This window comes from Chelonia mydas, chromosome 2, assembly GCF_015237465.2.
Source record: "Chelonia mydas isolate rCheMyd1 chromosome 2, rCheMyd1.pri.v2, whole genome shotgun sequence".
Lineage (NCBI taxonomy): Eukaryota > Metazoa > Chordata > Testudines > Cheloniidae > Chelonia > Chelonia mydas.
In genome coordinates this window covers 194,425,905-194,449,645 of record NC_057850.1, presented here as the reverse complement: position 1 = coordinate 194,449,645, position 23,741 = coordinate 194,425,905, and the positions used below count along the sequence as shown (strand labels likewise).

Below are 23,741 nucleotides of genomic sequence, written 5' to 3'. Positions count from 1 at the left end.
GAGATTGAGAGAAACCTGTCCATGACTAGCCAGTAGCCTGGTGGTTAGAGCACTCACCTGGAGAGGCAATGATCTGGGTACAAGTACCTCCTCTACAGTGAGGATTCAAACCTGGGTTTCCTACAGCCCGGGTAAGTGCACTACCCACTGGGCTGTTGAGTATAACAGAATGGGGGTGGGCGCCTCCTCCTGCTGGTTTTGTGACTCTAGCCCTTCATTTCCTTTGCCTTTTTTTTAAAGCAGCTTTAAAATAACCAGAAACAAAATGAAGTTTTGTCAACTTATTTGATTCACCAAAAAATTAAAAAATACTTCACTTTGAATCGAACCAATATTTTCCCCTAGAATTGCCAGCAAGCCAAATATGCAGTATTCTTGTACCTATGTCACTCCCAGGATATTAGTGAGATAAGGTGGGTGAGGTAATATCTTTTATTGGACCAACTCCTTTCCCAGACCTGAATAAGAGTTTAGTGTGGTTTGAAAGCTTGTCTCTCACCAACAGAAGTTGGTCCAATAAAAGGTATTACCTTACCCACCTTGTCTCTCTAGCAAGCCAAAAAATCAGTTATTTGTCCAGCTCTAGTGACTACTCACAGTAACAAAATTAAGCCCGTAAGTAAGTGTTTGCAGAACCAGGGTCTAAACTTTGCATGACGTTAGTGGCTCCAATTTTGTTTTCAGAGTATTGCACTTCAAAAAGTTTCATAACAATCAGTTCTTAAATAGCATAAATTACTGCCCTATTAACTATAAATTAAATCCTTATAAGAGATAGTGAATGTAAAGTGTGAACCAAAAACCCAAATAATTGACCTACATTGTAGTATACAGGAAGAAAACTGTATCAGACATTTTGGCTTCTTTAACAAGTTGCACAGTATTAAAAATGGATTAAAATGTATTGGGGAAATCCATATGCTGAAACCTGAAATGTGAGATTAGGTCAATCCTTAATCTCAACACACTGGTGTCCTTTTAAAGTCACATTAAGATTTCCATCTTTTATTTCCAACATGACATCCTTAAAAAGAAACAGGGAATATTCCAGAGATGAAAACATGTTTCTTGGATCTAGGAAAGGTATAAAAACAGCACACTCACAGCAAAGAGAAGGTCTTGGGGACATGAGGCCAACTGCATTCCTAGTAGACGGATGTTATGAATGAAATTGATTAGTTTGACCCATAAAATTAAAGGTCAATTACTGTGATTCACTGAATCTGTTTACTAGAGGTGTCAATTTGAACAATGTGGAAATTTCATACTGAAACCTTTAAGACACCAGAAACTAAGCATAATTTGTCTGTTTCAAGGTTTCATTCCAAATCCTAAACTCAAATCAGGTTTACAAATCTGGAGCTGCAAGCAAACATGGTCTGATTTATGGTTTGAGGGAATAACATAGTTGAGTGAATGCTTTGGTCTGTTTTAACATGAAACTATAATAAAAACTCATCTGGTGTGGGCCAACCCAAGCCAAATCTTAAAACAAGGTTTGCCCAAACCTCTTCAAATTGAAACAACCAAAGTTTGCATAGCTCTAGTGTCAAAACTGTGTCTGAATCAAAGACTGGTGTTCCACATTCCCGGGACTTAATTTAGACCTGGTATAAGTCAGTGCAACTACACTGCCTTTAATGGAGTTGCTGCTATTTTACACCAGGGCTGAATTTGATTCAATATTTAAGGGGGACTGAGTGTGTGTGTGTGTGTGTTGCCGGCTATTCCATTTCGTTGTGTACTTGGACAAAATCTGTTAGAACTCGTGCCCAGATAAAGATAGAATATAAATGGGGAGTGTCACGATTTATTATACTCTTCAGTCAGCTAAATTATACTTAACCCATTTTAAGAAGACCTACAGCACACACAGCTGTTGAGTGTTGCTATGCAGATTCTGTTGCTACCGCATGTAGAAAAAAAAATCAGCATTTTGTTTCCAGGAGAATTCTTACTTAGCTTGCTATTTAAGTTCACAGAAAGCATTCAAATGGCTGTGGTGTTTAACTATATTAGCATATGCATTTCCAAAAATGGCAGAAGCAAAGCAAATCTCCATGTCCTAGGCCAAGCATCAGCTGTGCTAACAGAGCTGTGAAGTATTCACAAGCTGAAAGCTACATGCAAAATAACACTGCGGTGGTGAAAATTCAACAAAAGCAAGGCATAGCAGAGTTCAGGCTCAAATTCCATCAGTAAACTACCCCGTTATGCATGGGAGTTTGACACAGCGGTTGCCAAGGCCAGTCCAGACAATACTGCCAAATCTTCAGCCTCAGGGTATCCCTATATGCTGGAGACTGCAGCTCACAGGCAAGAGATTGAAATGACAGTCATCAGCAGTCATGCTCCAGTATCACATGGTCTGAACTGAAGTACACAAGTTGCTTACTGCTGAGAAGTACGACTTACTGCTATGTGATGATAACTTGATGCCCTGGGAATGTCTCCCCCTTTCCTTGTTTAATGAGAGCCATCCATCAACTATTTCTACAACTTCCTCCACAAACGTACATTAATTCTGGACACATTCTCTTTTTTCCATCCTCATACTACAGGACTGGCTCCTCTCACTCCAAACTCCTTGCCATTCCAGCTGATAAGGAGTAGGATGGGATGATGGGGTATATACACCCCTCAAATCCAGGGCAACATTCCCCTCCTTAAAAGCCATATATCTTTAATATTAAGGCCTTTATATTAAGGCCTCTGTGTATCTGTGTCTGTGTGTACAGACACACACACACAGATACAGAGAGAGAGAGAGAGAGAGAGAGAGAGTTTGTTCAGTTAGTTACTTTTGAAAATCCAGCATTAGGGTCAAGGCTTTCAACCCCATCCTGATGCTTAGTTATTGTACGTGGGAGAGACCTGATTAATGACATGCAGAGGGCTCCAGATTTTCTTGATTCACGTGACATTTGCACTACTATTTCACACTCAAAATCTTGATATTGGAGAATTCCTTATGTTTCTGACATGCCATGCCATTATGTATGATGCTGCGTGTGGCACAGCAACATAATAGGCTCAGTTCTGCTCTGACTGAAGTCAGTGGCTAATTTTCCATTGGCCTCAATGGGAGCAGGATCAGACTCTATATTTGATCATGGCAGAAAATCTTCGTATAATATTTTGTGTGATAGTATCAATGTAATTAAAATACACTAATAGCAGCAACCTAAAAAGAACATTTAAAAAAAGGAGCAAATTATTCAACATTTTTGATTAGGTTGTCTCCAAAAACACAGACAGGAATCGGAACAGAAGGGAGAACAAATACATAACTGATTACCCCTAATAAACTGAGACTCAGGATCAAGACCAGAGTTAATAAAAAGAAAAAGAGGGAAAAAACAACTCTATTTCCAAGACAGACGTGACATAGGCCCCAAACTTTGACTGAATCTATGCTGGAAGAACCTTGCTCTGCAGCGATGCAAGAATCCACCTGCATTATTGGAAAGACACACATTAACAGTTGGCATAAACAGTAAATGTTTTTTTTTTTTACTCAGGTTATCAGAAGATATAATTGTTCATCGTGAGTACACATACTAGTCAATTAGAACACATTTTCTGGTACTAGTATTGAAAACATATGTAAGATGGTGGGCCAACTCACCAGCAAGTGCATCAAAAATCACTCCCACCAGTATCAGTAGCATTTCAGTCCATTCTCTCCAGAGTTGAATTTTATTTCTCCAAATTAAAATAGTTTAACATAAATTCAACCAGGACCAGCCCTAGACCAACTGCCCATTTGTTAAACTTTTGAATAACTTATTTTGTATTGCATTTGTAGCCCATTTCACAACTTCCATGCACAATTTGCATGCATACATGCATGATTTATCTCTGTCATATAAGTTTGTCCTGTCCCTTATATATCCACACGGGCATGGCTGACAATATTCTAGGAAGTTCAAGGAAAATGTCGTTCTCAGAAAGTCTGGAAGGTTCCATGAGATTCTACAAAGGTCCAGAACATTCTAGGAGGTTAGTGAAAAATGAATCCACATACGGAAGACCTGAAACATTTTACTTCACACATTCTATTTTCCCTTTTGTTACCAACAACAAAAACAGCACCCCGAGCCCAGTACCCCCCAAGCCTGGCAGCACCTGCCCCTAAATCCAGCCCTAAACTCAACATATAAATCAAATCCTTTCACCTAGCCCAGGGCCTCTACTGGGAAGCTAAGGATAATCTCTCTCTCTGCTCCTTCCTATCCCTCCCTTAATTCAAGCTGCCTCGGTTCCCAGTCACAAGCTTCTAATCCATGACCCCGGGATTCGTTCTCTTCCCATGGGGAGGCAGGCTGAGCCTGGCATAAGATACAGCTGAGCCCCACCCCCTTAAAGGGACAACTATCCCTGTGACGACATGTAATATAAGGTAATATACACACCTGTGCACACATTGTGTGTGTGTGTGTGTATGTATCATACTGGAATTTTTTGTTTTTAGTTTATTTTTCACCTTTTATTCATTTTGCACATGCCTAGACCTCTTGTTATACACTCTTTCCACTAAGATGTTTTTTTCCTCCCCACAAAATTTTAAAGCACTGTAACCTGGCTTATCCTCTCAAATATGACTCCTTTAAAAGTCAAAGCCACTTTCTGGTTATGAGTAAAAACAATTTTCTCACTAAAAAGCCCTTTTTTGTTGATGTTTTTAATACACTTCAAACACTCAACTGGAAATGTTAAAATTTTGGTTTGGAGACTAAAATCAAGTTTCATCCAAGTGCAACGTTTTCTGGCTGAATTACAAACCCCTGAAAATGAGTGTTTATATGATTTGCAAGTGTAATCTTAAACAGGTGACATTATTACAGAAATGTTAAGACCATTCTGCTTACAAGAAAAAATTACAAATATAAACCAATAGCTTTTCTTTACACCTATTGTCTGTGAGCTAGCGAAGAAGCACCAGATAACCAACAAGGTCTGTTCTCTGACATGAACTGATATATTTAATGATACCACCAATAATGTTGATAAACAAGTAAGAAAAAGCCAGCGTGACCCAATCTGGCAACCCCTTACACATGTGAAGTCATAACCTGGTAAGTTTTCCCATTGAAATTAACTGATTTCAATCAGGACTACTCTTGTGAGTAAGGGCAGCTGAACTGGACCCTGCTCATAAGCAGCAAAAGGAAAAAAGATCACTCTTTAATAAGCATAACATTTTTAAAAGGGCAATAATGTTAGTTTTCAGATTTTAAGAGACTGGAAAGCAATGATACAGAAATATATATTTATGTGGGGAAGTGAATGATTCTTAAAAAGTTACATGGAGCCTTTCAGATTGTTGCCACTAGGTCAAATGTGACTTGGGTTGCTTGGAACAGATAAAATCATGAATAGTAATAATCATTGAAACATTGTCATTTCAAAGCTGCTTGTGGACTTTGAGAAAATGATTTGTTGTCTGAAGTCACTTCCTCAAAGACAAAAACCAGCCCCACTGGCACTATTTGTAATGCATTGGCAATCTCAGCACAGGGGCCGAAAGCTTTAACAGGCATGGAAACTGAACTACCGTCTTCCAGTTAAATATGGACCCCTCCCCCGCCCAATAAAATCTTAAGGTATTCAGGCAGGAGGCTATAGGGAGAAAAGCTTTTATTACAGCCAACTTTATCTTTATAGAAATGAGTGGCTTCAGTCTCTAGGTCATCGATTCAGGATCTTTAGAGAGCGTTCAATTAACATTTTAAACATTTGTACTGAAGCTACAATGCTTAACAATTGTTACCAATTATTTTACAATCACTTTAATTAGAGTAGCCCTGATCCATCGTTCCCAACAAAAGCAAATTTCCCATTCAACTAGAGCCAATGGGAGTTTTGCCTGCTCAGGGACTGCAGGATTAGGTACAGTGTGCAGAATTGATTTGAGGCCATCTCTTTCCAACACAGTCTACAGTTCATTACAAATAATGATTATTTCCTCCTCCCAATACTTCCCCTTTTGCTGAAGAGAAGGACTCTTTCATTAGAAATCAAATCCAACATAGAAAGCTGCCCTTGTACCAAAGGACTCCAAGAATTAATAGCTTCTTTTGTAACAGAAAGGTATCTGCCAACTGTTACCACATACCCCGTGGTGAACCTTAAAAACCAGTTTTGTTTGAGATGAACTGATGAGGCTATGTAAGTATTTACAGTATTATCTAAAGTTCCAAATATGGTACTTATTGTGGTCTAATTGAAGATTACTGTACACATTGAAGCAACCGTATTTACTTAAGGCAACCTGGAAAGTTTTAACAGTGATCACTGTATCTACTATTTTACATACTGTGGAATACTGGGATACTAATCTCACTTTTAATTTGCTAGAGCTGGGCTAATAACATCTGATGTACATGATTTATTTTTGTTATTTTTCTTCAAGTTATTTGAAATGCCAGAATATACACGAAATAAGTCTTAACTTGCCGTTTGTTTTTGAAATCCCATTTGTTGCAATGTATCTGATACTCAGCATTCAAGCTTTGTTGATAGGACACCAAGGTCATATGGCATAATTTCTGTTTCATGCCTGTACGAATCTAAAAATCATTTTTGTTGATTTTATTATAAAATTAGCTTTCTGCAAATGTTACACAATATTTCATTACAATTTGCTGGTTTTGTGAAATGTTCCTGTTAGTAAACTTATCTGGCTAGAAATTCACAGAAAGCAATCACAAAAGTCGCAAGAACACAGTCATAGCAAACTCAGTTAAATATTTTCTGGAATATTAATGGAAAAAGTCCACCCAGTTCTAGTGGTACCCATTGGCATGTACTGTTAACGGTGATAGCTCTATGTTAAAGATAATTTCCTCTCACCAACTCGATTCACTTCAGTTTGTTCAAATTTCTATTTTAGAATAAAATGTAGGTGGTGAAAGCATAAACAATGTAAAGACATTAATGACTTATCTATTATCCTCTTTAATACTATTATGTTGTCTAGGTGTCAACAGTGATGTACAATGTCACTGTACATTGCCTTCATGAGGGTAATGCTAGACCATTTAAATTAATTTTCTTCTCTAAATGCTGATTGTTGCATCTGACGATAGTGATGTGCCCAATTAGTCATTAATGGAAAAATGAATCAGTTTTTTTGTGGTGACCTGAGTCTTACAGGGGCAGGTGGGTTATCAGTTTATCCTTTTGCCTCTGTAGACCCGGAGCTGTAGTAGGGTTTACCTTCTGCTTTGCTCTATGAAGGACAGGACGCTTCTAACCCCCTTTAAGGCAGATTTTTTTTCTCTTATTTCACGTGGAACTGCATTTTGATTGCATTCATGGGTTTTACAGTGACTTTAATTGCTGTATGCATTCTCAGCTTTTTAATTTATGTTTGTTTTATTGTAAAGTACTTTTTATATCTGCTACGTAAGTACCACAATGTTTCCCTGTACAGCCACTGAATTATAAATTGTGAACCCCAGCACTACTGGAAACTAGTGATGTGCCTGGAGAGAGTTATTAGCAGAGCTCCACCAGTCAGCACTAGAACACTAATCCCACTCCTATAGGTCTGACTAGACTTACTTCCACAACATGCTGCACTGAGAGAGAAATCCTGAGGGATGTTGAGCATCTTGCTGATTCTAAAAGCGCCCATTCAGTGGGAATCCCAAGTGCTGGGTAGCTGCTGGTCACCCCTCGGTGTCTGTCTAGTTGCATCAATGTACAAAAATATCGTTGGTGGTCGAGAATAAAACAACTATTCAGTCCAAGACTAAAAACATACAAGATCAAAGCAACAGTTAAAATCACTATAAAAACTATAAATTAAAATCAATAGTCCATCTGAAATAAAAAAGAGGTTTAAAAATCTCATTTAAAAAAAGGAGTTAGCTCACGGTCTCTCAGAAAAAGAAAGGGAGAATATATATACCATATTGTAATGGCCAACAGGAATTGCAGGTACTCAGCGCCTGTCAGGATTTGGTCCAATAGAAATGAAATATTATTATGTGGTTAGTGTAAATGACACACTACGACATGTGGCATGGTAGATTAAATACTCAGTATTGCAGGCTATAGAATTTGTGGTCAGGATTAGTAGAACAATGTTTGTCAAATTATTACTTCATGTCTTGGTGCTAAATGCGTAACAGGGTATTGAAAATATTCCATAAAAATATCCCTAGGGCACCGATACTTGCCTGCCTGGCATTCCTTCAGACAGACAGACGGACAGAGAAAACAGTATGAAAATACTTTGTGGCACACACATACACAAACACACTCCCCATTCTACAGCCTTCAGAGGCTCGTTCACCTGCACATCTACCAATGTGATATATGCCATCATGTGCCAGCAATGCCCCTCTGCCATGTACATTGGTCAAACTGGACAGTCTCTACGTAAAAGAATAAATGGACACAAATCAGATGTCAAGAATTATAACATTCATAAACCAGTCGGAGAACACTTCAATCTGTCTGGTCATGCGATTACAGACATGAAAGTTGCGATATTACAACAGAAAAACTTCAAATCCAGACTCCAGCGAGAGACTGTTGAATTGGAATTCATTTGCAAATTGGATACAATTAACTTAGGCTTGAATAGAGACTGGGAGTAGCTAAGTCATTATGCAAGGTAACCTATTTCCCCTCGTTTTTTCCTACCCTCCCCACCCCCCCCAGACGTTCTTGTTAAACCCTGGATTTGTGCTGGAAATGGCCCACCTTGATTATCATACACATTGTAAGGAGAGTGATCACTTTAGATAAGCTATTACCAGCAGGAGAGTGGGGTGGGGGGAGAGAAAACCTTTTGTAGTGGTAAACACCCATTTTTTCATACTTTGTGTGTATAAAAAGATCCTCTGTACTTTCCACAGTATGCATCCGATGAAGCGAGCTGTAGCTCACGAAAGCTTATGCTCAAATAAATTGGTTAGTCTCTAAGGTGCCACAAGTACTCCTTTTCTTTTTGCGAATACAGACTAACATGGCTGTTACTCTGAAACCATACTGTTGAAGAACTGGCTGCTTCTAGCAGCACCACTTATCACTAATAATACAAAAACAAAGGTGCACTGTGCTTGCTATATGATAGTCACATACCGGACAGACTAAATGCTTCTGATAAGTGGCTGGTCCTGAGAGAAGGTGAGTGGATTGACTTTCACAGGTAAATACTGGCAAACAAAAACTCATTTGCTAAACATTGGACTATACAGACAATACAGTCTTTAGTGAAAAATATCTTGGGTTAGAAAGAAGAGCACTGATCTCAACTGTGGTGCCAAGGCTAGTCTTTTATTTTTCTTCTGCCTTGTGCATTTACAACTGCAGATCTTGTCAAGGTTCTGCTTTTTTAAATATTGATCCCTAACACAATGATGGGTAACAGTATTGGAAAAAACAGCCATTATTTCCTTCTATCCTCATAAGTTACTGCACTCCACAGTAAACAAACTGTGAGTAAACAAGGTCAACAAGAACAAAAGAAACTGAACAATAATTCCATGGCTTGTAACATTTGAACAATCTGGAATCTGCTTCTGTAGTTTTGAGGACAGGAGGAAAAAAATGCAAACACTGATGGAGTAGAAATCAAACATTAAATTAAACTCAACCATTGCTTTTTTCAGAGTAACAGCCGTGTTAGTCTATATTTGCAAAAAGAAAAGGAGTACTTGTGGCACCTTAGAGACTAACCAATTTATTTGAGCATAAGCATCCGATGAAGTGAGCTGTAGCTCACGAAAGCTTATGCTCAAATAAATTGGTTAGTCTCTAAGGTGCCACAAGTACTCCTTTTCTTTTTGCAAACCATTGCTTTGTTTGTTCAAATCTTGGTAAAGCACGTTTTTATAATACTGGGATAGACTTCTCCTCCCAAACTAGCCCTTTGTGATCTACATTGTGTTATGAAGGAAAACAAGAATGATATGTTTTCCAATTTCCTTTTATTATAAGTAGAATACATTCACTATATGAAATACAAATTCTCAATATAAGCCAAAGCCTCTGGATTCTGATGCATCCCACTAAAATATCAACTGGTCATACACAGAGTAAGGAGACACTGCAAGGTGATCTCATTATTGTGTCTCTTATAACTCTGCCTCCAAGATCAAGGTACCATAAGATATAAAATACCAAGGAGCTTTTCCAGCTGTATTTGAAGACCCCTAGATTCTGATTCTAGACTTTGAAATCAATATGCCTAGACATGGAGTGTGGTGTTACTCAACTTGAGGAAGACTATCCGAATCTGACCCCACAATGACTATTGTTTTCCCTTAATTTCCAAACCACTGATTTGACCATTCAGTCCAGTTGTTTAAAAATAAATAGATTGAATAGAATGTTATAACAATAATGCTTACATTTTTAAACAGTTGTTGACCTTACTAAACTGGAAAGTGAAAAATTAACAAACACCTCTATTTAAAAGCCATAAACATCTACGACAGAACTCTTAATTTCTATAATTTTGAAAGAAGCTACTAATCATCATAGCTTCTAAGCAAGAAAGCAGACACAGGGCAGATGTATTCATGATGCTATCAGGACACAGTAATATCCCTAATAATCCAAATTTCAAACTGCAATTCTGTTTGTTTTTCCTTTGACACTGACAAGAACTTGAGTCTAAACTCTCTTGATTAGTGCCTTGCCCTGTCACGTTTATGATCGTGGTAGCCTTAGATAAAGCAAAATGAGAGATAAGAAAGAGAACAATAAAGGGATGAAGAAACGTGGGTGCTAAATGGAGCTAGAATATTTTATATATATATATATATATATATATATGATTTTTCAGCTCCGTATAGATTTTGTACAAATATCCGATCAAATCTCAGCAAACCCAGTGTTTAAGTTCACTACTGGCTGACTTACGGTTTGTGGCTCTGCTATATAATGACTTAATGCTGCAAGAGAGCAAAGCTTCTTCCCATTTTCAACCCTAGCAATTTGACTCAACTAGGATCTCAAGCACTTTAGGTTTTGATATTTTTAGCCAATCTCTTATGCTGCATTTTCTCTTAATGCTACCAACCAACTGTGAAATTCAGTTGCAAAACTAATCTTTGCAGTAAATGATATGTAATAACCCCTTTTTAAAAATAAAGACTGTATGACCTTTGCTGTATTTTAAGAACTTTTCATGGTCTAATACCAAACTGAAACATTCCCTTTCTCAAGATCAAAGTCCAAATACATTTCTGCCTTTTTATCACTGTTCTCTCTGCCATAATGAGAGCCAGAGGCTTTGAAAGGATTCTTGTAACCTGATAACATTTTTGCAACTGCAAGAATTTCTATAATTGCGAACAGGCTACGACATATAATAAAAATTTCATATATTTTTTTATTTGAACACAGATACATAGAAGTAGAAACCATATGACTCCAACAGAATTCTGGAGCCAAATGCTACATTCCTATTTTAAAGTATTATATGATAAAGAATTTGTATTAAATATCATTTGGAAGAAAAAAAATTAGGAATCCTACATAGAGCTAGGACTAAGAAAAGTGAGCGATGGTAGCTGGGTGCTATGGGTCTGACCCTGCATTGTGTAACAGCGGTGAAAGATTCTCCTGAGCAGGATACGATTGGGCCCAAAACAAGGAAAACTACATTCATCACAGTTAAAGCAAATATACACAAACACATTTGCTGTTAAGGGAGGCGCAGTCAAAAGCAGCCGTGACCAAATGTTCTCTTATGAAGCAAGAAAGCACTCATTTAAATTTTGCATTTATTCTTGGAACAATTATGCCACCCACAAAGGGATAACCTTGGGAGCCACAATTTCTCATGAATTTGGAACTTATCTCTCAAATAGCACACACATCACATTTCCATAAGTATACTGCCGCCAGTTAAAGAAACTTTTAACAACCAGCTTTCATGGTATCTGAATGGAGGCATACAACACACCACAGCACTAGGAAGTATCTAGCAGGATTTATAATTATTATTATTTTATGTATTTGTGTGTTAATTCATTCTTCAAGTTTCAAGATATTAACTTCACTTTCCAGAAAACAAGTACACTGTAAAGACATATACACTGTAAAGTTCTCAGTATAAATATAAGGCTTCTTTAGATTTCAGGAGACAATACTTCTGCTCTTAACTACATTCTTCTGTCATGTTCACCATTCTTTATATATTAACTACACTTTTTATTGGATATGGCTGGTAATAAACTACAGTGCAGTGCATAACCCAGTATCAATGGTTTTTCACAACATTTTTTAGAAGTGTGATCTTAAAGATGCTCACTGATTCATCCTTCCTTACATAAAGATAAACAGAACTAGTGAGGGAGGACTCTGCTATATGTAATCTAGCATATACATCACAACCTTCTAAAAACAAATTGGCAACTGTTAAAATGTTTTCACTAAAACTGCTGTGAAAGATTTATTTCATTTTTTACAATATGTATTTTCTTTAAAGAGCCTGAGAGATTTAGGGAGCATTTTTTCCTTCATGACTCATCCAATATGAATTTCTCTTTCAAGAAATTGTTCCAGGAGTAAAAAGTGATACTCAGAGTTGTACCGTCAATACAGACAAAATACTACTATGTTCGCTGGAAAATAAAACTGGACCTGGAAACAGCCAATGTGCAAACAGATATGTGATTGAATTTCAGGTTGCCTAGAATTAGGGATTTTTTCTATTTGTGCTTTTTATTTATTAATTTTACCCTTACAGAATATTACCTCCACCCTCAATCAGGCACACATCACTGCAAAATGTTCCACTTTTTTCATTTTTAATTAAAGTTTGTGCTAATCCATTTCAAAAAAAATCTTTCCCTCCATTCCTTTGCAGGTTTACTGGATTCTCAGAAACAGTGTTCACGGTCCCTGAACTGCAATACCACTGCAGCGTATCCCCTGGTTGACAATCATGTAATGTGCTGCTAGCTCACAACCACGTAGAACCCTCTTAAAATGCCCTCCTGCCGGCTTCATCTCCTGCCTCCAAAGAATGAACTTCACATCACATCACATCTAGACCCAACAGCCTTGCCCCAGATATATATTTTGACCCAAGCAGCAGCAACAATGACCGTTACAATGGTGCTGAAAAATAAGCAGGCTCTACTCACTGGCCCATATCATCATGCTGGGGTGATATAAATGCATGGTGCTAAGAGAGGGAGCTGAACTGTGGTAGCAATCCCAAACTGGACCTTTTCTTAAAACAGACCTGGCATACAGGAGCAAATAATCTGCCAGTCATAACAATGCTTCTGCCTTAACCAGAAATTACGGCACAGAACTGGAGCAGATCCCCTGTTACCACTTTGCAACATCAGCTCTGTGACACTGACAACCACCCACAGTCTCTCTTCTCTAATCTGTGGAGAAGGTTCACAGCAGAGACTTATCGGTTGCTAAATTATTAGTAGGATAATCATCTTTGGCAAAAGTTTTGTTTTTTTTTTTAACCAGTGTAAAATATTTAGTTACAAAATACTTCACGAGTATTTACTCTTTTCATTTGGTTTCCACAAACTCCAAATACACTGCCAGGTTTTTTTTTATTTTAATTCCACAACTCATATTCAACTCAAAATATTGAATGCACAGTCAGTAGAATAGGTAACCAAAGTATCCACAGGGACTGAACAGCAAACTCTACATCACAGCACAGTGAGTGAAAATTAACAGTTCCTGAAATCACTGTATTTAAATTGCAATAGAAGGAAAGAGTGAAGCTTATGTCATTAAGAGTGTCCATTAGTTCGATCATTTGAAAGCTAAGTTTTACACTATATAGTGGTTCTATATACACAATATCTACACAAAATTTTCTTGGGTGTTGCAGGTTTAAATATAGCAAAGTGCACAGTTATTGACTTCTTCTGCATTCAGTAACCTGGCTTTGACTGAAGAGAACTTTAGAGAGAGTGCTTCATATAGGCTTATTTCAACCATTGGATATTCACTATGTAAAAATCGTATTTCCAGAGGAAAAGGATTTACATTTTTTTTCATGGTAATTATTTTAATATTTATTTGGCACCCAGCATGCTACCTTACTTCAGCACCAGTTAGGCCTAATGAAGCAAGTAAAACATGTACATACACATCTGCAATCCGGGGAGGGTTTTTCCCCCTATTTTAGTCTGAAAGTAGATTAACATCACACTAATAGACATTCAAAAAGAAACAGCAGCAAGAAAGATTAAAAAAAAAAGTTGGAAGCAAAATTTAAGAAATACTACAGTAAATTATGCATAAATTTTAAAATGTATATTTTGTATAAATGGTGGATAGAGCACAAGGTTCAATTTTAGGTCAGAGTGCATGTGTGATGCACACTGCTCTGCCTTCACTTGGGTTTGTGCAGTACTGCTTAGTACCAGTACAATATTCTACTAGGGCAGGTGAGATTATGAACTTTTAGGTTTCTGACAGCTGGAGTAAGAGACTGCCTAGCATAGCTGCAGATGAATGTGTCATTCCCGCCTAGAGCATGGGTTGTTACCCAAAAGAAGGAAAATAGGAAGCCAATTTTATACTAATGCTACTTGAAGTTTCAGGCCAAACAAAGCATACTGAAAACTTGCATAATAGAAACTTTAGTTGAACCCTCAGAATGAAGCAGGTCACATTTCAGTTTTCCCCATTAAAAATTTGAATTACACAATTAAACAAATTACCATGTGAATCACTGAGCAGTACACCCAGTTTGGAATGGCAAAACATTAGTAAACAATGACTGACCCATGTTACACAGATATGAAAATGTCATTAAAACAGCAGATACAGTTTAAGATAGTACAGCGGACCTCTACCCAATACTTCTAACCCTTACAACTATAGTCAACCAGAAAGTCTTACCACAACTAAGCAGGCAATCGTTGCAAAGCTTACTGCAAAGAAAACATCGAACACTTGCAGTGATATAAAAACAAGCCAAAAAAAAAAATAAGGCAAATCCTAATGCCAAGTTGTTTTTAATCATAAAGAGACAACCAAAATTATCCAATTCACTCAAACCTAAAATGTTTATGACATAAACAATAGTTCAGCCAATGTACAGGAGTGATCTCTTCTCACTCTTCTGAGGACATATTAGAGAAAATTAATCTTTGAAGGTGGCTATTTCTGCCAGTAATTTTAAATATCTTTTCTAATATGACAATTTACAGCAAAATCACAGTTGCCTTCAAGGCAACTGATGGATTTCAGCTTTAGTAAATAAGTTGGGGGCCCTTCCCCGTATATTTTTAAGGAGGGTAAAGAAAATTAGGAAATAATGGCTACACTAAAAACACCCTACTGTGTACAGTAGAGCACTCACAGTCAATCATAATATCAAAGAAACACTTCTTTAAGCTTAACGTGAACTGTTGATTTAATATTTAAGGAAACAGAGAAAGCTGCTGAATGTCCCAGAAATCCTCCAGTTCTGTTCATTAATAGATATTGTGCAGCAATACATTAATACCAATGTTGCATAAGATTTCAAATATAAAAGAATAGGATTTTCCTCCCTTTCATCACATTAAAAAAAATATTTTTCCATCAGTAAGTTGCAGTATTACAGTGTGATTGTACATCCCTGCACTGTATTGCAGCACTACATTAGTAACACATATCCAAGATCCAGCATGTTTTTAGGGTATGCAGCCAGTTCAGTTGCAAACCTAAGGAAGATTTCCATCAAGCCACGAAACTAAACTCTGCACAAATATTTAACAGCTCTGAGACCTCTAAAGGCTTAAAATAACATGTATTTCATGGTATGCGAGCAGCCAGCCCCATGGCTGTGATCTGCAAAGTGCAGAGTACTCGGTAAACATACCATTGCAAATAAAGCATTGTTTCTCCTTTCAGTCTTAGAATTCTTAGACCTAAATGCTGAATGAAAACCTAATACTTACTGAGATTTCAAATCATAAACCATGCAATAATAGCTTATATATTTCATTAAGTTTGTCTGTAACTTCCCATGCTTCACAACAATTCTTCATCCCCCCTGAGCAGACGAAACACAAGTTCATTTAAGACAAACTGTAGGGTGAGTTCATTTTTTTCAGCAGCTAACACTAAGCCATAACCCATTCAAACAGAATCCTTTCTAAGACAATAGGTTCCTTTTTAAACTGCACAACCAATGTGGTTTTCTAGTTGTCAGTTTTAGGTGCGTGCCAGCATGAAATGTTCTTGCATCTAAAATTTTAAATAATTACTCCTATTGATAAGATGTGAGCAGAAGCAGAATTACATCATCATAGTTAACACTTACCAAAATACATGATGTTTCTCATTAATCATGCAGTCAGAATCCCACCACTGTGTATTCAGCATTAGCTCCTGCACAGGGCTGACATGTAAAACAGAGCTCCTTTCATTCTACATTGCGTGGAAATTTCCCAGCATAGGAACAGTGAGTGAGTAGTGTGCCTCCTCAGGAGGAGTGCTTTGCAGGCAGTCTTATCCCTGATACAATCCCGGTCTGATTTAGCGTTTACTCTGGCTGCATGCTGCACTGCCCATTCTTACTGTAATCTGACTCCTCCTTGTCATGTCCTTGCTGTGCCTGTGACATCAGTACTAAGAGTACTACAAACAGATTTTTTTTTTTGAACTAGCTCCCATTGGGATGTTCTAATATCTTGGTTCAACTAATCTGAGCTTGCAAAAAAAAAAGTCTTAAAATCTTATACTTTTTGGCGGGTGTGTGTGTGTGTGTGTGTGCGTGTGTGTGTGTGTGTGTGTGTGTAATAAATGCACTCAGTGACATAATATGGTCTATTATATAATAGGCCGGGAAAGACAGCACATATATCGTTAACATATTTTCCTCACTGAGAGCACAATCCAGAAGGGTGCTGAATGCCCTCAATTTCCATGGACCTCAATGGGATATGAAGGTGGCTGGCACTTTGCAGGATGAGGTTAAATAGATGTTTCCATCCAAGTCTTGTATGAAGCTTAGTTTCCCTCTAAATGCATTTTTAAAAACCCAGAAATCGTAAATAGAAACACAGTTGTGCTCAAATGAGTTAAAACTATGATTTCTGCCCATAAATAACAATGTGAAAGACAAACTTGATGGCAGAAAAGATTTATAATGAGGTTAAGAACCTTTCACCTCTAGCTCTCAAGATACAGTCCAGGTTGGTAAGTCATTAGCAGCTGATGGCTAGTTTGTTGTCTCTGTGACAAATGTGGTGATCCCAAGCCAGGTCCTAATAGACAGATCCCCCCCACATGATCATAGCTGCTAGGACAACTGGCATCTTTGTTGGCAGTCTCCAGAAGAAAGACAGAAGACATAGATAATGAAATACCCCGTTGCCCTAGAGGTCATGCCTCAGATTAGATTTGATGCATATTAGCAGCACTGGGGAGGCTGCACTGTCCGTACCTCTGTATGTACCGAGGCTGTTCTGTGGATCAGTAAAGGATATTAGTTTTGTGTATTGCCAGTATGGCATCTTTCACTAGTAATACACTTAAGATAAATAAATAAAAATAAACTAAAAATAACAAAGGAAAGTACAGTGACGTGTTTATCTCATTATAGTGGGATCAAATGGGATAAATTCTTTCATTCCACAGGAAAGAGGATGACAGATATCATAGAATCATAGATGATTAGGGTTGGAAGAGACCTCAGGAGGTCAATCCCCTGCTCAAACCAGGACCAACCCCAACTAAATCATCCCAGCCAGGGCTTTGTCAATCAGGCCTTAAAAAGCTTTAAGGATGGAGATTCCACTACTTCCCTAGGTAACCCATCCCAGAGCTTCAACACCCTCCTAATGAAATAGTGTTTACTAATATCCAACCTAGACCTCCTCCACTGCAACCTGAGACCATTGCTCCTTCTTCTGTCATCTACCACCACTGAGAACAGCCTAGTTCCATCCTCTTTGGAACTCCCCTTGAGATAGTTGAAGGCTGCTATCAAATGCCCCCTCACTCTTCTCTTCTGCAGACTACATAAGCCCAGTTCCCTCAGCCTCTCCTCATAAGTCATGTGCCCAGCCCCCTAATCATTTCTGCTGCCGTCTGCTGGACTCTTTCCAATTTGCCCACATCTTTTCTGTAGTGCGGGGACCAAAACTGGACAAAATACTCTAGATGTGGCCTCACCAGTACCAAATAGAGGGAAATAATCACTTCTCTCGATCTGCTGGCAATGCTCCTACTAATGCAGCCCAAGATGCTGTTAGTGTTCTTGGCAACAAGGACACACTGTTGACTCTCATCTAGCTTCTTGTCCACTGTAAACCCCAGGTCCTTTTCTGCAGAACTGCTGCTTAACCGGTTGGTCCCCAGCCTGTAGCAATGCATGGGATTCTTCTGTCCTAAGTGCAGGATTCTGCACTTGTCCTTGTTGAACCACATCAGATTTCTTTTGGCCCAGTCCTCCAATTTGTCTATATCACGGGACGCTATCCCTACCCTTCAGTGTATCTACCTCTTCCTCCAGCGTAGTGTCATCCACGAACTTGCTGAGAGTGCAAGTAATCCCATCATCCAGATCATTAATGGTATAATTCACTTAAATATCCACTTCTTATCCTTAAAACCTCCACACTAAGTTCAGCTTTTATGAGGTCCCATCACTTAAGGTGAAATTATTCTAGTATCAAAGGAGCCAAACAAAGTTCTGTTGTAGATGGTGGCTATATACTAGACATGCAAGGGAACTCTACACCCCGTACAAGACTTGACTGGGTTTCATGCTACCGTCACAAAGGTCAAAAGAGTTGAGTGCAGCCTGAAGGAGGGGAAAGGCCATGATATGAATTTCATGACAAGAAGGTCCTGCAAAAGAGGTGTATAGGGATCATGGCTAAACTTGGGTGAATAACTATTTTTTCCTCTGTCAGAGCTGGAAAAAAAAAACATCAAAAAAAAATTCAGCTTGACCTAAGCAAAACCCAAGTGTTTCAGAAAAATTGGGCAAATTGAAAAGTCAACAAAAAACTATTTTGGGTCAAACAAAATGTTTTAGTTGATTCAAAATGAACCATTTCATTGTGTTTCCAGGCACTTTTTTATACAAAAGCAAAAGAAACAAAGGGCTAGGTTCACAAAAGGTGAGAAGGAGGTAATGGAAGCCTCCTTTATAACCTTTACCCAGTGGATAAAACACCCACCTGGGATGTGGGCAACCAACATTCAATTTCCCCTCCTCTGTGGAACGGGGATTTGAACTTGAGTCTACTATTTTGTAAGCAAGGGCCCTGATCAGTGAGGTATGGGATATTCTGGCATAGGCTTCTTTCAGCCTCTTCTGTTGAAGCTTTTCCACTATGTATAAATAATTAAGTATTCACCAGACCGGGGACTTGATCTTCAGTCTCCCACCTCCTACAGGGAGTGCCCTAATCACCAGGCTATACAGTCATTCTCACTCACTCATTTGCTGCCTCTTTGTACAAGGGAATATATTTTACCTCTAGCAGAAAATGTGGTTCCTGATGTCCAGTCCAAGTATTTCAGATAAGAAGTGGTGACATTTTTCGAGGAGGGGCAAGTAATCCTCACAGATCATCAGCAGACTTACTCAAGGGCAATCTCTGCAGCCCTCACATACCTCTCCTTAGTGGGGATAAAAAAGACCAGAGGACCTATCCAATGGCAAATCCTTCAACTCTACTCTTGACCTAGCCTTGCCTCTCCCCAAACATCTCTGCAGAGCTCTAGGTTACAGGAAGTCTCAAATCCAGCCTCCATCTTGCACAGCAAAACTACACTGAGCATGCTGAAGGAGGACCCTCTACACCAAGGAAGGTAGAGGTAGCTGTTACATTTCGACCGAACAGCAAAGGTTATAGATGTAGGGGAAGCTGATAGTAACACAGCTATTTGCTGTGGTAGCTTTATTTTTCTGGCAACGAACAGGGACAAACGAAAGTGAAGCTCTGCACCTGGTGAGTACAGAGTGCCCAAATAGTTAAAGGGGCAGATCAACGCAGTAGCATTTGGAGCTTAGCTGCTGGCACAGAAGCCATCTCCTCCTCATTCTAAACAGCTGCTTAATGTGCAATGCTACCTGTGTCATCTTAAATTGTCATGTATCTTGGGCCAGATCCTCAGCTGGTATAAAGCACTGTAGCTCTGTTTAAGTGAATGAAGCCTAGCTGATTTACACCACCACAGGATCTTGTCCCTTTTAAAACTCATCTTCAGTACAGACACAGTTTGGATGATTATTTTCACTTTTATATTCTAATGTGTTAAAACTGTCACTCCAGTTATTATATGTTGTATAAACAAAGAAAATCTATAATCAAAAAGAGCCATAAGAGAACTGGATATTTTATTTAAGTAACTTTGAATTTCCCTTATGGAGCAGATGCAAGGGAAGAGGCTGGTCTTTCTTTCTGGCAAGCTTCCATAGCCCAAATTCACATACTTCGGGCCTAATCATGCTTTTACCACATGTGTAATTCCCAAAAAATCGCAGAAAGCATCAGAGCTCCAATAAACACAGGCCAAATTCTGATCCCAAAATGGAATTGCATGGCTGCAAAGGAAAACAGGATTTGGTGTGGTAATTTTCACATTCAGTGATTGGTGTTTTAAGACAAGCATTTAGGACTCTACTGCACAGAGCTTTACAGGGTCATAAAGTAAGAACCTTCCTTATGCCTGTGAGTGCACTACTTGGACCAGCTGTCTGGGCATGCAGGAATAAGCTAGTGGGCAGATAGAGAAAACCCTGGGTTCTTCCCTTCTGATACACAGACCAGCAGAGCTGAGCTGGCACAGAGGTGTTAAAATTTCCTGCAGGTATGAGTCAGCAGCATATTACAACCTGCCTAGATTAAGGGAGAAGTAGGGTGGGAATTGTACTTCCCAAAGACATAATTTGTGCCCTGTGTTTCTCCTGGGGTGGCCCACCCCTATGCTCAGGACCAAAGCCACAATGCAGCCCTTGGTAAGGTATATGCTCTACCATCCTGTTTTTTAACTTTGAGCCCACTCTTTTCACACACATTTTAGTACTAGTTTATACTCTGCCCCCATGTTGGAAACTAAAACTACTTGCAGACATGTCTACTGCAAACATTGATTAATATTTAATAAAATTAATGTGCCTGCTGATTCCTGGAAACCTCACTTCTGGTTTCGAATTATCCCAGGAACCAACCAATAATAGATGCATATCAAGATTCTTACTGGTTGGCTTTGAGGAATTTCAATCTGATAGACTTACCGCACTTTTTTTTTTTTTAAGGTGAGTGCAGAAGCACATCCAGGGACTCTTTGTTGGCAGAAATGTAATAACGTGCAACAAAAGACACCAGTGACACAACATTATCAGTTTGTGTGTCTCGTATAGAAGGTTAAAAGATCTCATACACCTGAGAGGGTTCCAATTTTTCTCAAAATAAATTTCATCTATTGTGCACAGACAACCATGAGCAACAGAAATGTACTGTGTTGAATCTGAAAACAAAATGGAAGCAGCAGCCCAAATCACACGGAATCTCTTTGTTTCCCTTTGAAAAATGAAAAAAAAAAAAACCTCTTCAAGGTAAACTGAGCAGAATTTAAGCAAATTGGGGATGGGGGAACATTATGGATAATGGACACTTTATTATTATTTATGCCATAACAACAACAGTGCAGAAAGAAGAGTAATTAAGCCACAATTTTGCAAGAATCCAAAAGTAATTGGAAGTGTTTCCAAGTGTGCATAAATGTGTGCCTGAAGTCAAATACACTTAATACATTGGCTAGAAGTTTGGTTTGTTTTTACTCTGAAGCCATCTGGAATAGTTTAAGACATATGGCATTTTTACTACAAAATAACATAGATTTTGTAATTCCTAACTAATCCCCTGAGGTTAAATTAAAGGGGAGGGGTGTGTGTGTGTGTGTGTGTGTGTGTGTGTTTAACTATCATAGTAGCTCATCTCTGTTCTGATCTTTTTCCACTGGATACAACTACCAAATGTGCTTTTACCCTTGACTCAGAAGTGTCACTTCTAGAAATCTGCAGTATTTGTCACCATGAATACCATTTAACTGCACAGTACCCAAAGGAACTCTGTACTGCCACACATGAATACAACTGGAGGAACTTAATTAATCTTCCTGTCACTTCCATGATGCTTTTCATTAGTTTAGCTGCTATCTGATCAACTGGTCCATTCTCTATTGGAAATGGCTATCCAGAACCTCTTATAAAAGCATTTTCTAGAGATAAACAAAGACTCTCCTTTTGATGTGGAGAGCCTTTACAAATCTTAGCCATGCAGACTTTATCTGTTCAATAACAGTACTTGCAGCAAACCTTATGTGTAAGTGGCTAGGATTTTCCAAATATGAGGTTTAAGAACTATGAATAGCACCAATATGCATTTATGTGTAGAAACCAAGTGGCTTACATTTTATACTGATACTAGTTTACAGTCTGGACATAGATATATTTCAAATGAAAAGTCTGGACATAGATAGATATCAAATGAAAGGTCACATTTTTCTTCATGAATAGTGATGTTTATTACAGTGCCTTTAAAAAAAACTCAATTCAACAATTCAGGCACTGGCTCTGCTTGTTATTCCACTAAGGGACCCATTCAGGTATTTGATTGGGGTTAAGATGATAAATCAGAATGAATAATATGCCTAATGCAGAAGCTTCTTTGATCATGTCTATTGATCACAATTTGTTAGAGATATTATAATCATATAAGCAATAAGTCATGGCAGGAAGTGATAAGTCTTATTCAGGGTTCATGTTATAGATCAAATGTTTTTAAAAAGATCCATAACTATTTCAGTCAAGAGCTGGGTTAAGGCAATTTATGGCCCTACACAAACTCTCTGGCCCTATCCAAGTGCCATTGCTCCTAGACTGTAACCTTGTCCATTCCTCCAGGTGGCAGTGACAGGGGCCATCCACATAAGAATATTAGTTGGACTAATGAGAAATTCACCACCACTTCTGTTTCAGCAGACTGGGCCTTTACTTGCTTCTCAGACCACTGTTCCCTGTTCAGGCAGGTTGTGGTCCATCCTGGAGGACAAAGGATTCGGATATGTAGGGGCCCCCTTATGCATAGATTCATAAGGTTTAAGGCCAGAAGGGACTATTAGATCATCTAGTCTGACCTCCTATATATCAGAGGCCATTATATTTCACCAGTTACCCCTGTATTGAGCCCAATAATTTGTGTTGGCTAAAGCGTATCTTCCAGAATGGCATCTAGTCTTGATTTGGAGACAGCAAGAGATGGAGAATCCACCACTTCCAATGGCTAATCACCTTCACTGATTTCCAATTTAAATCTCTCTGGCTTCAGCTTTCAATCATTGGTTCTTATTATGCTTTACTCCACTGGATTAAAAAGCCTTTTCTACCCAGTATTTTCTCCCTGTGGAAGATTCTTATACACTGTCATTAAGTCATCTCTCAATCTCCTTTTGGATAAACTAAACAGATTGAACTCTATGTCTCTGACCATAAGGCATTTTCTTCATCCCTTGAATCATTTTTTTAATCTCTTTTCTGCACTATCTCCAGTTCAACATCCTTTTTATAATGTGGACACCAGAACTGCAAGTAATATTCCACTAGTGGCCTCACCAATGCTGTACCCAGAGGTCAAATCACCTCCCTACTCCTACTCACTACTCTTCTGTTTATACACCCAAGAATCATATTAAACCTTTTTGCCACAACATTGTTGAGTTACTCATCCACTATGACCCCTATATCATTTTTAGCGTCATTACTTCCCAAG

The 23,741-nt window shown here is 38.4% G+C and overlaps 1 protein-coding gene across 5 annotated transcripts in view; it reads right to left on the bottom strand.

Moving 5' to 3' along the window:
- ZNF385D (zinc finger protein 385D) overlaps nucleotides 1-23,741 on the bottom strand; it is a 602,760-nt gene that overhangs the window by 233,255 nt on the left and 345,764 nt on the right. Inside the window, exon 1 of one of the 5 annotated variants that reach the window (XM_027821859.3) lies at nucleotides 16,271-16,499. The exons of the other annotated variants lie outside the window; for them this stretch is intronic. Coding sequence (XP_027677660.1) covers nucleotides 16,271-16,292 — 22 coding nt within the window. The 5' untranslated portion in view covers nucleotides 16,293-16,499. Of the gene's footprint in view, nucleotides 1-16,270; nucleotides 16,500-23,741 lie in introns of those variants that run through there. 5 annotated transcript variants of the gene reach the window in all.